At 34.2% G+C, this 17,073-nt stretch overlaps 1 protein-coding gene across 1 annotated transcript in view; it reads left to right on the plus strand.

Moving 5' to 3' along the window:
• ALKBH1 (alkB homolog 1, histone H2A dioxygenase) overlaps nucleotides 1–17,073 on the plus strand; it is a 37,964-nt gene that overhangs the window by 8,632 nt on the left and 12,259 nt on the right. The window contains exons 3-4 of the mRNA XM_012547594.3: nucleotides 3,235–3,397; nucleotides 16,100–16,190. Of these exons, the coding sequence (XP_012403048.1) occupies nucleotides 3,235–3,397; nucleotides 16,100–16,190 (254 nt within the window). The remainder of the gene's footprint in view (nucleotides 1–3,234; nucleotides 3,398–16,099; nucleotides 16,191–17,073) is intronic.

Below are 17,073 nucleotides of genomic sequence, written 5' to 3' on the forward strand. Positions count from 1 at the left end.
ATTAAACATTTTCTACCTAGACAGTAGAATTCTGAAATAGTTTTCATTTTTATAGTCTTGGTGCAAATCTTTGGTTACATGTGCTTTTTCTTTATACCAACTGATACCCAATTTTGTTGGACATTTGATTCATAGTCAGAGTGCTAGTTGATTATAGAGTGATCCGTGACCTTTTTCATGTCATTTTGTGTGGATACTTTAAGATTAGTCATGATTATAAATAAACTCCTGAATAACTGTCATGAAAACTGTTGCTGTTAAGATATTTTTGGAGGTTTAGGAACATTATGTTAAATTGTCTTCTGATAATTTTCAGAGATCTTGTATAATGGATGTGGTATTAGATGGGAGCTTGAGCTAAATGCCTTCTATAAAGAACTTGCATTTATGTCCGTTTGGAGAGATATTTATTGTGTTTTCATAAATTCAGCTAACTTTTATTACATGAACAACGTACAAGACACTGTGCTAGGAGAAATGAAACAGCTGTTGCTTCAAAAAACTTAAGCTTTCCTTGGAGGGGAAGGGAAGGAGATAGGTTTATAACATATGCAAAGATATAAAGTAATTTCAAGAGATAAAATTCAGTACCTGGATGAATGGGGACGGGGGTAGGCAGGAAGCTGGAAATGAGGAAGATTTGCTAGAAGAGACTACTTAAGCTCAGAAGAATGAACTTCAGGCATAGGGGACTATAGTTTGAACAAAGGCCAGAAATAGTCAAGTTCAGGAAACAAACACCTAGTCATCTATTTGGATCATGGAGTTTATATGAAAGAAGTCCGTAAAGTAGATTGGAACCATATTGTGGAAAACCTTTAAATATAAAATTGAAGGATTTGATTTCATTAAGGACAATAGGGCACCAGTTTAAAAAAAGTAGTGACTGGGGCTGGTAGGTGGCATAGTGGATAGAGCATCAGCCCTGAAATCAGGAGGACCCGAGTTCAAATCTGATCTCACTTAACTTGTCCTAGCTGTTTTGCCCCTGGGCAAGTCACTTAACCCCAATTGCTTCATTTAAAAAAAAAAAAAAAAAAAAAAAAAAATTAGTGACTTAAGATTGGCAGCTATATAGAAAATGGAATAGAGAAGAGAAATACTAGAAGTGGATGAACTATTAAGAAGGCTATAAAGTAGTTTAGGTGAGAAGACTAGAGTCTGAAGTTGGGTGTTATCTGTATGAGTGGAAGGAAAGGAGATAAATATGAAAACTAAAACGTTAAAATTGACCACAATTATCAGCTGGTTGGATATAAGAGGTGAGGGTAGAGGAATGGTTAAGGATGTCCCCCAAAGTGCAGACCTGGGAGTAACTGGGAAAATGGTAACCTCAACAGAAATATGACATTTTGATGGAGCTAAAATGGGGTAAAGATACATTTTATTTTTAACATCTTAAGTTTGAAATTCCTATGGGAGATTTAATTTTAATTTTTTGTATTTCCTTATTTTTGCCTTCTGAATGATAGCATAAATTAATAATTAGGCAAGAATGTGAAAAGAAGACTCATAAGCCCTTTATGCAATTAAGAAGTTTCTCAGATTATAGAATAGACCAGAGAATCAAATCATGCCCTAATCATCAGCCAGTGAACACGGGAAAGAAAAAAAGTAGTCTGAGTTAGGAGACTCCCTTTTCTTTTGGAATGAGATACTTGCCCTACAAAGAGTCATTAGCCAATCTAGGCATGGAGAACTTAACAATTAGTTTAGGTTAGAAAATTCAATGGCATTCTAGTCTGCAATGAGGTCATTTATGCATATTTCTAATTACCTTGCCCTATAGTATTATTGTAAAATGAATAAAGTAAGGCCAGTTTGTCAGGCCTGCTTCATTTCATTGCTAACATGGAATTGATGAAACGAGATCTCATCAACTCCATCATGAGTAAGCAGCTTAAGATCTTAATCAATTTATCCAAACCAAGAATTTCTATATTGTGGTATCATAGGATCATAAGGTTCATAGATGTAAGTTTGGAAAGAACCTCAAAATTTTTTAGTCCAAACTCCTTGTTTTAAGAATGAGAAAACTGACCTAGAGCAGCAAAGTAGTTTGCCTGATATCATAACAAGTAGCAGGAATTGAGATCTGAACTGAAGTCCCCAAATTCAGTATTCTTTTACCAGGATAAAAGGAACATTCTATGCACATGCCAGAGAGAAACACCCACCACAACTTCGAGAGGAGAGGAAATGAGGTGGTGGGTGGGTAAAAAAAGAAGCACACAAGCCCACTGAAGACCTCCTTACATTGTGGGAAAGGAGAAGTATTAGACTGAAAGTCTGCAGAACTGTTGTGCTGACCTCATTGTTGTGAAACCTGGACAGTATACCAGCATCATGCAGGAAACAGAATCACTTCCATTTAAATTGTCTCAGGAAAATTCTGAAGATTACCTGGCAGGATGAGCTTGCCAGACACTGAAATCCTTTCTCAAACTAAACTAGCCACATTGTCCAAGTGTCAAAAATATACTTTCCAAACAGACTTTCATAGAGAACTTACCCAGGGAAAATGCTCACAAGTTGGTCAGAAAAAGCAATGCAAGGACAATCTCAAGGTCTTTAAGAACTTTAGAATTAATTGTATGATATGGAATACACCAGTACAGGACCATCCAGCATGGTGTGCCCTCATCAGGGAAGGTGCTGTGCTTTATGAGCAAAGCAGAATTGACTTAACTCAAAATAAATACATGATGTACAATTAAAGAAGCCACTCCAAATGTTCATAGCATTCCAAGCTCGTATTGGTCTGATCAGCTACAGCCACATTCGGACACACGCAACTCTAACATAGTGATGTCATTTTGGTCCTCTTTGAGAACAAAGCAGCAATCAACTACCAGGACACAAGTGTTCATGTTGTCCTCCATACTTCCTTTATCTGAGGTTCTTAACCTGGGTTTTGTGAACATAGATTGTTTGTTTCAGTTTTTTGATATCTGTTTTTCAACAAAATTGGTTTTCTTTGTAATTCTTTGTGTTTTATACATTGTAAAACATTATTCTGGGAAGATATTCATGGATTTCACCCATAGCTAAAAGGATCCATAACACCAAAAAATAGTAAAAATTTTCTCTGCATAGAACAAATGAAATGAGAATTTAAAGTTGGATGTGCCTAAATCTGAGAGGGCTATTGATAGTTTCTTTTTGAAAGTTATTAATGGGATTAATGGGCAACTATTAATGGAATTTTCCTTAATTTCTCTTCTATTCCTACAGGATTTATTTTTATCCCAAACCCCTTCCTCCCAGGTTATCAACGTCACTGGGTGAAGCAGTGCCTTAAGCTTTACTCCAGAAAACCCAATGTCTGTAATCTGGACAAGCACATGGTTGCAGAAGAGATTCCGGATCTCTGGGGACAGAGCCAGGAGCTCCTGAGGTAAGGTTAATTTCATAAATATTCATAAATAATCTATTTCAGACCTTTGAGGAACTGCTTCCTTTCTTCTACAAAAATACTACTGCAGCAAAGGTGGTTAATAATTTCTTTTCTGACCTTTCCTGATTCTAAGCAAGTATTCCAGTAATTTTTTTATTTCCTCAAAATGCATTTAGACAGGGGCTTCGTTTTAGTTATCATTTTGGGGAAAAGAACAACAGTTCATAAGAGCAACTCTTTGTCAAGTGTAACTTTTGCAGTACTCTACTCACCTTTTCAGGAGACTGAGATAATAAGCTAATTGCATCCTGCCAGGGCACAATATGTCTCATTTTGCTCTCTTGCTCAGGAAGCTTTTGTAGCCTCCACTAGGGATATGAATAAGTATAGCAGTTTCCTGACTGTATGGCTTACTATTTGTAATAGAAACAAAGAGAACTTTTTTTTTAAATGTATTTATTTAAAATAAATAGAAAATACAAAAAGGAAAAAAATATTCATGTACACAGCAGAGCATAGGGGAGGACTCGGAATATGTAACAATAAATTGCCATTTCAAGAAAGCATATTTAATAATAGAAAACATTGTATTTGTTGTTATTGTTGTTTGTTCTTCATTCATGAAAAGGACCATGATCAGGGATAGGAAGCCAGGACATGCAGGTGAATTGGATTTAAGTGAGGGAAAGTGAGGTGCAAGATCACCTGCATCCCTTTTCCTTTAGAGCCATCTAGGTCTAGTGATCAGAAATAGATGAGGATGACTGGAGATGGCCCAGAATGAATTGGGAGACTGGCCTTTTTAAGCTAAGGTCTTCTATCACTTTCTGTTTCACTGAGGCCACACTCATTTAGTGATTAAGGCTAAGTAGCAATTGAGGAAATTCATCTAGTCCAAAAAATTAATGAATGAATGAATTTATTTGGGAAGAGAAGACCCTCAGAGTTTCTGACCAAAGCAGAAATGACTGCTCTTTACATTCAATCTGAGTCTGTCTGACCCAAATAATGATCAAATAGGACTTAGCCTAGGACCTATTGGTGGCCAATTAGAATCTGATTGGTTTTGGTTTAAGGCCTGTCCTTAAGAAAGAAATTTTGTTCTCTGTTATGAACTTTTTAATATGTTCTTTTTTTCCCCTTCCTCCCAAGAAGAGTAGAGTTAAGGATTGATATATTTATGTGTATACACACACACACACACACACACACACACACACACACACACACATCTAAAATAGTATTACTATGACTGACATACAATATAGATTTCTCTCCTTGGATTGAATGTTTTTTAACTTTGACTTTGAAATCAATGAAAGCAATTCTTATTTTTTTTCCTAATAAATTCTACTTCTGATTATTGTTATTGTGTTAGTGTATGTCTCTAGTTTCTTATGTCTGCTAACTATTCTACTTTACTTCTAGGAGTTAACTTGCCTTCTTTTACATAACCTTCCCCCACCCAAGGATCCCTCCTTTATCCTCTATCTACTCTCATCCTTTCTCTCCCTTTTTATCCTACTCCTATTAATCTACACAATTTATTCCACTCTATTAACCTACACACCCTTCTATACCCCACTTTACCCTATTTCCCACCCTTCTAGGAATATATATGCATTGTTTCTTATTTATCCCTACGTGAGTAGGATTTCATAACTATCAGCCCTCCTCCCCAATTTAATTCTTTTGTGTCTTTAGAACTTCATATATATATAAAACATAAATTACTGTTTTATCTTGTTCTAACAGTTTGTTGAGTCCCTTGAAATTAGTCTTTGATGTTGGCTCTTACATGTCAATTTTGTTTACAACAAAATCTTGAAAATCTGACAGTTCATTGGATTTTTTTATTCAAATTATACTTAATTTTGTTGGAAATAATATTTTCAGCTGCAATCCTAGTTCTTTTAATTGCCAATATATAGCATTCCAGAACCTGCAGTCTTTTATTGTAGTCCCTGATAGGTCTTGTGTTAGTTAATTGTAGCTCGAACCAATTGGATTGGTTTTTGTTGTTGCTTGTAAAATAGTTTCTTTGATCTGGGCGTTTTGAAATTTAGCAATAATGTTCCTGTATGTTTTCCTGATAGGCTCTCTTTCAAGTGGTAATTGATGGATTTTTTTCCTATTTCTATTTTCCCCTCTTCTATCTCTTCAAGATGGTTTTCTTTATTTCTTGTATTATTGTATCAAGGTTCTTTTTTGGGGAGGGTCATACCTTTAGGTAGTGCTTATTCTTATGCTTTTTCTTCTTGATCTGTTATCCAAATGTAGTTTTTCTTTTTTCTTTTTCTTTTAATTTTTTATTTCTTTTCTGGTTATACATCTACATTCATTTATTTTTAAACACATTTCTTCATAAATCATGTTGGGAGATAAAAATCAGAACAAAGAGGAAAAGCCCCAAGAGAGGGGGGAAAAAAACAGAAGGAGGTAAAAAAAGTAAACCTAACATGTATTGATTTATATTCAGTATCCATAATTCTCTCTCTGAATATGGGTGACATACAGAGTTTATTTGGATTGCCTTAGATCACTAAAACACTTAGAAGAATCAAGTCCTTCATAATTGATCATCACATAATCTTTCTGTTATGGTGTATAATGTATTCTTGGTTCTGCTTGTTTTGCTCAGTATCAGTTCATATAATTCTTTCCGGGCATTTCTAGAACTCAGCCTGTTCCTCATTTTTTTGTAGAATAAGAATATTCCTATTGTTCAGTAAGAAATGACCAATAGGATGATTTCAGAAAGGCCTGGAGAGACTTACACAAACTGATGCTGAGTGAAACGAGCAGGGCCCAGAGATCATTATATACTTCAACAACAATACTATATGATGATCAATTCTGATGGACCTGGCCCTCCTCAGTAATGAGATCAACCAAATCATTTCCAGTGGAGCAGTAATGAACTGAACCAGCTACTCCCAGCGAAAGAACTCTGGGAGATAACCCGCCTCCCCCTCTCCCCAATCCTTTTATTTTAGCCTGCCTGCATTTTGGATTTCCTTCACAGGCTAATTGTACAATATTTCAGAGTCCGATTCTTTTTGTACAGCAAAATAACGGTTTGGTCATGTATACTTATTGTGTATCTAATTTATACTTTAATATATTTAACATCTACTGGTCATCCTGCCATCTAGGGGAGGGGGGTGGGGGGAAGGAGGGGAAAAATTGGAACAAAAGGTTTGGCAATTGTCAATGCTGTAAAATTACCCATACATATAACTTGTAAATAAAAAGCTATTTAAAAAAAAAAAAGAAGAAGAATATTCCATTACTTTCATATTAACTTATTTATCCATTCCCCAGTTGATGGGCATCTACTCATTTTCCAATTCTTTGCCACCACAAAAAGAGCTGCTACAAACATTTTTACACATGTGGGTCCTTTTTCCTCTTTATGATTTTTTTATTTTCTCCATTTCTTTGATTTTTAAAAGATTATCTCCCAGCCCAGTAAGCTTCTGGCCTCTTGGCTTGCTGTTTCAGAGGGCCTAGCCTAGAAGTATTTACACTTAACACTGGCCAAATCCCAGAAGAACCTTTAATCTGTCCCAACTCTTATTTGTTTGCACATAAAAGAGGGAAAAGAAACCACATGGGCTGCAAAAAATGTTTGTAGCAGCCCCTTTTTGTAGTGGCAAGGAACTGGAAACTGAATGCTCATCAGTTGGAGAATGGCTGAATAAATTATGGCATATGAATGTTATGGAATATTATTGGAATAAGAAATGATCAGCAGGAAGATTTCAGAAAGACCTAGAGAGACTTACATGAACTGATGCTGAATGAAGTGAGTAGAACCAGATTATTGTATAGGGCCTCAACAAGAATATGTGATGATTAATTTTGATTGATGTGGCTCTTTTCAACAAAGAGGAAATTCAGGCCAATTCCAATAGACTTAAGAAGACTATAGGGACTGAATATGTATCACAAGATAGTATTTTCACCTTTTTTATTGTTGTTTACTAGCTTTTTGTTTTTACTTTTCACCATCTAGCTGCCCCCCTAATCCAGTCTTAACAAGATTGTGCAAGGCATATTCTAGTCATTGAGGATACCAAGAAAAAAATAATAAACAATAGGATTTTACAGTCTTCTGAATGTATACAATGGAGAAACAGATAAATATATATATAATCATCTGACATGGGACAGAACACTTCACAACTAAGGCTGAAGAGTAGAGGCTCTTAGGAGTGATTTCTTATAGGAGGAGGCACAAGAGCCTTGGAGAAAGATTAGAGTTTTAAAAGTTGGAAGTAAAAAAGGAATCCATGGCAAACACTGGACATAGTCTCTGGTTAGTTGTAGAGAAAGGAAATTAAAAGCTAAGTTTGAAAAACAGCAAATGGGCCAGTTTAGCTGAAACTTAGAGAGTGTACAGGGGAATAATGTGAAATAAGCCTGTATATATTACATTGGAGCCAGATTATGAAGAGCTTTAAATTTCAAGGAAAGGAGTTTATATTGTACCTGGAGACAAAGTGCCCCCAAGAAGTAGAAATCTTTCGTTTCCCATAAAAAAATAGACCTGGAGAGGCACAGCTAGGTGGAGCAGTGGATAGAGCACCAGCCCTAAAATCAGGAGGACCTGAGTTCAAATCTGCCCTCAGACACTTAACTCTTCCTAGCTGTGTGACCTTGGGCAAGTCACTTAACCCCAATTACCTCAGCAAAAAAAAAATTTTTTTAATATATCTAGGGATCTGTTCAATGGTTGGGTAAACTGTGGTATATGAATGTTATGGAATATTATTGTTCTATAAGAAATGATCAGCAGGATGAATACAGAGAGGCTTGGAGAGACTTACATTAACTGATGCTAAGTGAAATGAGCAGAACCAGGAGATCATTATACACTTCAACAACAATACTGTATGAGGATATATTCTGATAGAAGAGGATATCTTTGACCAAGACAAGATCTAATTCAGTTCCAATTGATCAATGATGGACAGAAGCAGCTACACCCAGAGAAGGAACACTGGGAAATGAATGTGGACTACTTGCATTTTTGTTTTTCTTCCCAGGTTATTTTTACCTTTTGAATCCAATTCTTCTTGTGCAACAAGAGAACTGTACGGTTCTGCACACATATATTGTATCTAGGATATACTATAATATACTTAACATGTATAAGACTGCTTGCCATATAAGGGAGGAGGTGGAGGGAGAGAAGGGAAAAGTCGGAACAGAAGTGAGTGCAAGGGATAAAGTTCTATAAAAATTGACATGTACTGTCAATAAAAGTACTTTAAGAATGAAAAAAAAAAGGGCCATTTTAGTTCCCGTACGTCCTTACCAGCTCAGTTTCATCTTAATTATCAATATATATGTATTCTATCCTTAAATTCCAGTGTCATTTATTTTCATAATCTTTTCTCTACCTTGAAAACTTTTGTTATATATGAAATCACAATCCTTTTTTAAATAGCTTTATTTTCTGTCTTAAAGAAATAAATCAAGTGATAAATCAAGAGACATAAATCTATGGTGGACTTAGTTCATTTCAACATTGAGGGGATTCAAGGTAATTCCAATAAATTTATGTTGGAAAAGGGATATCCACATCCAAAGAAAAACTTTGAAGACTGAATGTGGATCAAAGCATAGTATTTTCACCTTTTTTCTAGTTGTTGTTTTTCACTTATTTTTTTTTCTTTCTCGTGTTTTTTTCCCTTTTGATCTGACCTTTTTCTTTTTTGTTCAGCATGACAAATATGGAAATATGTTTCAAAAAATAGCACACAATTTAACTTATATTAGATTGTTTGCAGTCTTGTGGAAAGAGAAGAGGAAGAAAAATCTAAAACCCAAGGTTTTGTGAAGGTGAATGTTGAAAACTATCTTTACACGTATTTGGAAAAATAAAATGCCATTAAAAAAAATCAATCAAATCAGGAATCTTGAGAGAGAAGCAGAAGAAATCAATTCTATATAGGACATCTTTGTCAAACTGGAGCCATATTTGCAATCAACATTAACAAAAAAGCCTTACTTACTACCCGAATGCAGCTGCTAAATATCTTTGAAAAGCTACAAATATCTAGCTGAGGTCTAAATTGGAGTTATTCTAACAGTGTGTTCTTTAGCTTTCCAGAGGAGGGCACCAACAAATCTTTTTTTTTTTTTTTCCTTCTCATAAATTTTTAACCTATAAGGATACTGATTTAACGTAAACTACATATTGCAATTTGTACTACATTTTTTTAAAGTTTAGTCATTAAATAGGAATTGTTTTTTGGAGTATACTGATTATAATCTATAGTTGTTTATATCCTGACCATACTGTCAACTAGCTGCAGTAGGTTGGTGTCTCAGAACCAGCAAATCTTTTTCTCTCATGTCAGATGTTGTTTTTTCTAGATTCACAATACCTCTTAGTTTTTGTTTCTTTCTGCTCCACAGCATGGGTGTGCATATGTACATGCTGGAATATCTATTGTATAAAAGAAGGGACATCTCTTTGATTAATTCTTGAATCTAATCAAGTTCTAGTTATTTGATTTAGTATAAATATTCAGGAAATATTATATCTTATTTATCTAAATCTCATCTGTTCTCCCTACACCATGAGTAAGTCCTCCAGCATGAATCCTTCTCGGACTACTCAAGCTGTATTCTTTTAGAGCACAGGTTTTTGGCCTCAGCACTTCTTTGTCTTCTCCTTACACAGTCCTTATTGCTTTTTCTCTTTGATTTTCTTTATCATTGTTTTTATGGTGCAATTTTAGGACTAAGTGGAGTGTGAAAGAACTGGGTTCTTCTAAGACCTTTCAGATCTGTTTTAGCCAATGAGTAGACAGGACTCATTGGAAAAGACTCTGATGTTGGGATAAGATTGAAGGCAAAAGGGAATGGGAATGGCAGAGAATGAAATGTTTCCATTTTACATCTCTAGAAATAGAGCTGGTCTTTTCTTTCTCAAAACTGTAATGCTCATGGTCATTGCTGTATAGTTATAGTTTTGTTCTTCTACCCTCTGTTCTTTGTTCTAAATCTACTATTTAGATTTTAAGCTTACCAAGGACAGACTATATTTCATACTTGTTTTATATCCTCACTGTCTTTATACTATATTCATCAAATATAAGTGCTTACATTTGGAACTATGCTTCCCAGTTATTAAACTAGATATCCCCTTTGACCCACTGAAGCCACTCAATCTCTACCCCCAAAATATTAAACAGGAAAGGTACCCATGGAAACAAAATTATTTATGGCAGTTCTTTGGATATTGTCAAAGAATTGCAAACTAAGATAAAGGATCTCTCAGAGGATCTTTTGGCATATAAAGGAAATGGAGTATTCTTAAGTTGTAGGAAATGAAAGGAGGAATTGTTTCCAAAAAACCTAAGATTTATGCAAAGTGATACAGAGTGAAAAGAACAGAGCCAGGAGAAAAATTTATAGTAACAACACTGCATAAAGGCAAAAACCATTAAAGGACTTAACTTTTTATAATGATCAACCATGAGTCTAGAGGTTAATGATGAAGCATGCTACACACCTGACATATAGATGATGGAGCAAGGGTATAAAATTTGACACATTTTTTAGGATGTGACTAATAAAAAGGATTTGTTTTGCTCAAATATACATATTTGTTACAAAGGTTTTGTTCTTGGGGATAGGGAAAATAGGAAAGAGAAAACAATTTTGTTCATTGAAAAAATGTATTTTAAAAATTAATATCAAATTAGAGTTCATTCCATTTGGAAATCTGACAGATCATGCAATTTGTCCTCACCTAAGACTTACATTTTTTTTTTAATTATAACTTTTTATTTACAAATCATATGCATGGGTAATTTTTTCATCATTGACACTTGCAAAACCTTCTGTTCCAAATTTTCCTCTCTTCCCCCCCCCCCCCCACTTTCTCCTTTAGATAGCAGGTTGTCCAATACATGTTAAATATGTTAAAATATATATTAAATCCAATGTATGTATGCATATGTATATAGTTATCTTGCTGCACAAGAAAAATCGGATCTAGAAAGAAAGAAATCCTGAGAAGAAAAACAAAAATACAAGCAAACAATAGCAGAAAGAGTGAGAATGCTATTTGGAACTGGTTTGAACCATCTCATTGTTGAAGAGAGCCACGTCCATCAGAATTGATTATCGTACAGTTTTGTTGTTGCCATGTATAGTGATCTCCTGGTTCTGCTCATCTCACTTAGCATCAGTTCATGTAAGTCTCTCCAAACCTCTCTGAAATCATCCTGCTGGTCATTTCTTACTGAACCATAATATTCCATAACATTCATATACCACAACTTATTCAGCCATTCTCCAATTGATGGACATCCACTCAATTTCCAATTTTCTAGCCACTACAAAAAGGTTCCAGTAGAAACATTGCTGGATCAAAAGGTATGCACAGTTTGATAACTTTTTGAGCATAGTTCCAAACTGCTCTCCAGAATAACTGGATCTGTTCAAAACTCCACCAACAATGTATCAATGTGCCAGTTTTCCCACATCCCTTCCAACATTCATCATTATCTTTTCCTGTCATCTTAGCCAATCTGAGAAGTATGTAGTGGTATCTCAGGGTTGTCTTAATTTGCATTTCTCTGATTAATAATGATTTGGAACATCTTTTCATATGATTAGAAATAGTTGCAATTTCTTTATCTGAAAGTTGTCTGTTCATATCCTTTGACCATTTATCAGTTAGAGAATGGCTTGATTTCTTATAAATTTGAGTTAATTCTCTATGTATGTTAGAAATGAGGCCTTTATCAGAATCTTTGGATGTAAAAATGTTTTCCCAGTTTATTGCTTCCCTTCTAATCTTGTCTGCATTAGTTTTGTTTGTCCAAAAACTTTTTAACTTAATATAATCAAAATTATCTATTTTGTGATCAATAATGATCTCTGGTTCTTCTTTGGTCACAAATTCTTTTCTTCTCCGCAAGTCTGAGAGGTAAACTGTCATATGTTCTTCTAATTGATTTATAATATCATTCGTTATGTCTAGATTATGAACCCATTTTGACCTTATCTTGCTATATGGTGTTACGTGTGGGTCAATGCCTAGTTTCTGCTATACTAGTTTCCAGTTTTCCCAGCAGTTTTTGTAAGACTTAATTTCTTGATTTAAAATTTCTACAGAAAGTTGCCTAATTCTCAAAGCTATTAGCAAAGACAATTATGAGTTTTTTTTTTTAAAATGAATCTGTTAGTTGTTGATTCTCATCTCAGGCAAATGTAAGTAAGCATCTTGAGGGCTGGGACTGTTTTTTTATCTTTTTATCCCTAGCTTATCTAATACAGTGTCTGATCTGGTCTAGTATATTGACTGGTAATTAATAATTGCTCTATTATCTTTGGCAATAAAACCCCAAAAGGGGTCATGAATACTCTTACTGAAAACGACTGAAGAAAAACAAACTGCTAACTTAGAATATTGGGGGAACAGTGTCAGGGGAGAAGGGGAGAGAATATATCCATGGAATCTAGCACTGATCCAGGGCTTAGCACACAGTGCTTGGCAAATGTTGTTTAATGTTCATCATGTGTCTGTTTGATCCTCCAGTGAATAACCTGAATTTCTTTTCTTTTAAGTCAACATTTCTGCTCTTCTCTTTCACCTTCATCAAGAGGCTTCTTCACTTTCTGCCATCAGAGAGTAGTATCATCTATGTTTGCTATTTCTCCTAATAGTCTTAATTCTGGCTTTTGATTTATCTAGCCTGGCATTTCACATGATGTATCCTACACGTAACTTTATGTTAAATAAATACAGTAACAATATATAACCTTACTGTACTCCTTTTCCAGTCTTAAACCAATTACTTGTTCCATGTCCAGTTATAATTGCTATTTCTTTACCTGTATACAGGTATTCCCATCTCTTGAGGACTTGCCACATTTTGTTGTGATCCATACAATCAGAGCCTTTAGTCAGTGAAACAGAAGCAAATATTTTTCTACAACTCTTTTGCTTTCTCCATAATCCAGTGAATACTGGCAATCTGGTCTCTGGTTCTTCTACCTCTTCAAAAACCTGCCTTCTCATTTGGAACTATGCTCAATGTTATCAAACTGCATACTCTTCAATCCAGCAATGTTTCTACTGGGCTTATATCCCAAAGAGATCTTAAAGGAGGAAAAGGGACCCACATGTGCAAAAATGTTTGTGGATGCCCATCAGCTGGGGAATGGCTGAATAAATTATGGTATATGAATGTTATGGAATATTATTTTTCTGTAAGAAACGATCAGCAGGATGATTTCAGAGAGGTCTAGAGAAACTTACAGAAACTGATGCTAAGTGAAATTAGCAGAACCAGGAGATCATTGTACCTGGCAATGTATTCAGGCCACTTTCTATAATCTTGTGATGATGAGAGCCATCTACACTCAGAGAGAGAACTATAGAAACTTAGTGTGGATCACAACATAGCATTTTCACTTCTTTCATTGTTTGCTTGAATTTTACTTTCTTATTTTTTTTCCTTTTTGAGCTGATTTTTCTTGTGCAACAAGATAATTGTACGAATATATATGCCTGTGTTGGATTAATTGTATTTTTCCTGTATGACATATATTGGATTACTTGCCATTTAGGCGATGCGGTAGAGGGAAGGGGGAGGGAAATTGGAATACAAGATTTTGCAAGGGTCAGTGGTGAAAAAAAAGCTTCAATTAAAAAAAAAAAAAAGAAACAGGCTATTCTTATGGTAGTTCTTGGCTCACACATTGCTAAAGCACAGATTGCAAAATCTTGACCATAACCTTGCTCTGGTATATGAAATACAGAGAATTGTTCATTAATTTAATCATTCTTTGAAATTGCCGTTTTGGTTTTTTTTGTTTTTGTTTTTGTTTTTTTGTTTTTGTTTTTTTTTTTTTAGCATTGGGACATAAAATGATCTTTCCCAGTCCAGTTTTCAAAAATTTGCTGGTATATTGAATACAGCACTTTGATAGCATCATCTTTGGGGATTTTAAATAGGTCAGCTGGAATTCCAACACCTCAACTAGTTTTATTGTCAGTATGAAGGGAATTATGATTTTCATATTAATCAATTTGATATGTGTAATGAATATACTACTAATAATTTAGATTTTTTGAGAACTACCATTTTCCCAATATTTGACTTGGAAATCAATCTCACAATGCAGATTAAATAATCAATCAGTTCTTGTAAATACTCTCTTGTATACATTAATTAAGGCAAATCAGAGATTGCAGAACCTGTTCCTAACTCTAGATTATTAAACACACCATTTTGGTTATGGGTGATGTTAAGATCTTTCTTGGCATATTTCTTCTATATACTCTTGCCAACTCTTCTTAATCTCTTCTACTTCTATTAAATGCTTAACATGTTTGTCTTTTTCTATATTGGGAACCTCTATTCATGTTCCTCAGCACTCTCTGCCAGATCTAATTTCTTAAATCTATTCATCACTTCTACTCTATTTAGGTGATATCTATATGGTCTGTTTTTTCCCCCTACTTTCTTCAAGTGAAGTCTAAATTTTGTGATCAAAAATTAATGATTGGAACAACAGTCAGTTCCAGGTCGTATTTTAACTAACTGTTAAGATCTTCTCCACCTTTGGTTGTAAAGTACATAATCAATCTGACTTTGATATTGATCATCTGGTGCTGTCCATGTATAATTAGTTGCCTTTTAGTTGAAAAAGAATGTATTTATCTTGACAAAACATTTTGTACTCCAAGGCCAAATTTGCCTTTTATGCCAATCATCTTTTGATTTCCTGTCTTAGCATTCCAATCTATGATAAATGTAACATCTTTTAATTTAGTTGTTTGTTCATTTATTTATTTATTTTGGTGGTGTTTCTAAATAATGTTGTAAGTCTTCATAAAACTGATCAACTTTGGCTTCTTTGGTACCAGTGATCAGTCTATAAATACTCTGTCATCTTTGTGATAATAGTAGTGCTTTTCTCTTCCTTTTATTGACTATGAGAGCTACTCCATTTCTTCTAAAAGACTCTTGCACGGTCCCTCTCTCCCAATATATGAGCTTCCATTCCCTAATGATGGCATAAGTGTACCCTTAGATTTGACTAGAAAAGATACAGTTGTAGAAAAAAGTACTTTTCTGTTTTACAGAAACCTCCTGTGGTTTAAAAGGGAATGTCAGAAAGCAAATCAATTACAGTAAAGCTTTAATTGTTGTCTAAGTTTCAGTTATCCAAGCTACATTGTTCAGGGCAAAACAAAAAAAAACAAAAAAAAATGGTAAACCAAATATTTTATTCTTTATACCACATGGTATATTTTGTAAAATTATTTGTTTGTGATAGGTGTAATTAATTCATAACTTCCCTTTTAGCAAAGCTGAAATGGAATACTGTATTAACCAAGTTTTCATTTACCCACAATACTTATAGTTACATTTGGATAACTGTAATTGTATTCACCCTTGTTTTATCTTTTATTGAGGTGCCTGAACTGGCAAGAGCCAGTTTCAGCTGCTTCACTGGCTGTCATTGTGATATTAGTCATATAGTTTTATCTCTGCTTGTTTCCCCTTCTGCTACTCTAGGTAACACTATTTAACATTAAACAGTTATCTATGGGCACTGAGTTCATTCCAGATCAAAGGAGTTATACAGTGTTACTACTGCTGCAACTTGATTTAATAAACTTTTTTGTCATCAATTTTTTTTTTTTTTTTTTTTTTTAAGAAATAAAGATGTGAACAAAAAGAAACCTCGAAGTTTGCTAGAAAAACTACGTTGGGTGACCCTGGGCTACCATTACAACTGGGATAATAAGGTATTCCCTGCCTCTCCCACCAAAAAATTATTTTTTTGCCTGTTTTGATCTTTTCTAATTTCATCCTTCTCTGGTTTAAGTGATTGAGTCTCCTCAGTAGACCTTATTATCAAATTTGATGTAGATCTTTTTCATTTATTTCCTCTTAATATCTCTCTTAAAGTTCTCCACAAAGTGAATGATATATCAGAAGAAAGATGTTGTCCTTTACTTATATCTTATCTTTACTTATATCTTATCTTTTTGAGAAGTTTTCAGAGTTTCCCCTGTTACAAGTCTGTGATATGAATTTGACTTCCCTATTTTTTTAAGAGCAGCGTTTTAACAAATAGGTTAGTGCCTTCTGTATGCAAAGCAATTTTTAAAAACCATTTCTTATCCTCAGGGAGATTATAATCTAATAAGAAAAATAAAACATACACAGATAATAGTAATATGAAACAATATAATACTATAACTTATTTAACATGAATAAGACTGCCTGCCATCTAGGGGAGGGAGTGAAGGGAGGGAAGGGAAAAGTTGGAACAGAAGTGAGTGTAAGGAATAATGTTGTAAAAAATTACCCAGGCATATGTTCTGTCAATAAAAAGTTATAATTTAAAAAGAAAAGAGTCTAGAGAGCCAACTAAATTAATGTAAATAATTAACAACTAAAGTTGGAAGATATAAAATAAACCCCACATTAACCATCAAAAAAAAAGAGAACAAAAGAAACAGAATATAATAAGAATTTAAAATGTTGTAGATAAAATGGTATAAGAAATCTGAAGTAGGAAAGATTATTTTCAATTATGAAAATCAGGGGAAAACTTTATGAAAGAATTAGCATTTGAGCATGGTCTTGAAAAAAGAGGATTCCTAATAGATCTGGAGAAAATAC

The sequence above is a fragment of the Sarcophilus harrisii genome, chromosome 2 (assembly GCF_902635505.1).
Source record: "Sarcophilus harrisii chromosome 2, mSarHar1.11, whole genome shotgun sequence".
Lineage (NCBI taxonomy): Eukaryota > Metazoa > Chordata > Mammalia > Dasyuromorphia > Dasyuridae > Sarcophilus > Sarcophilus harrisii.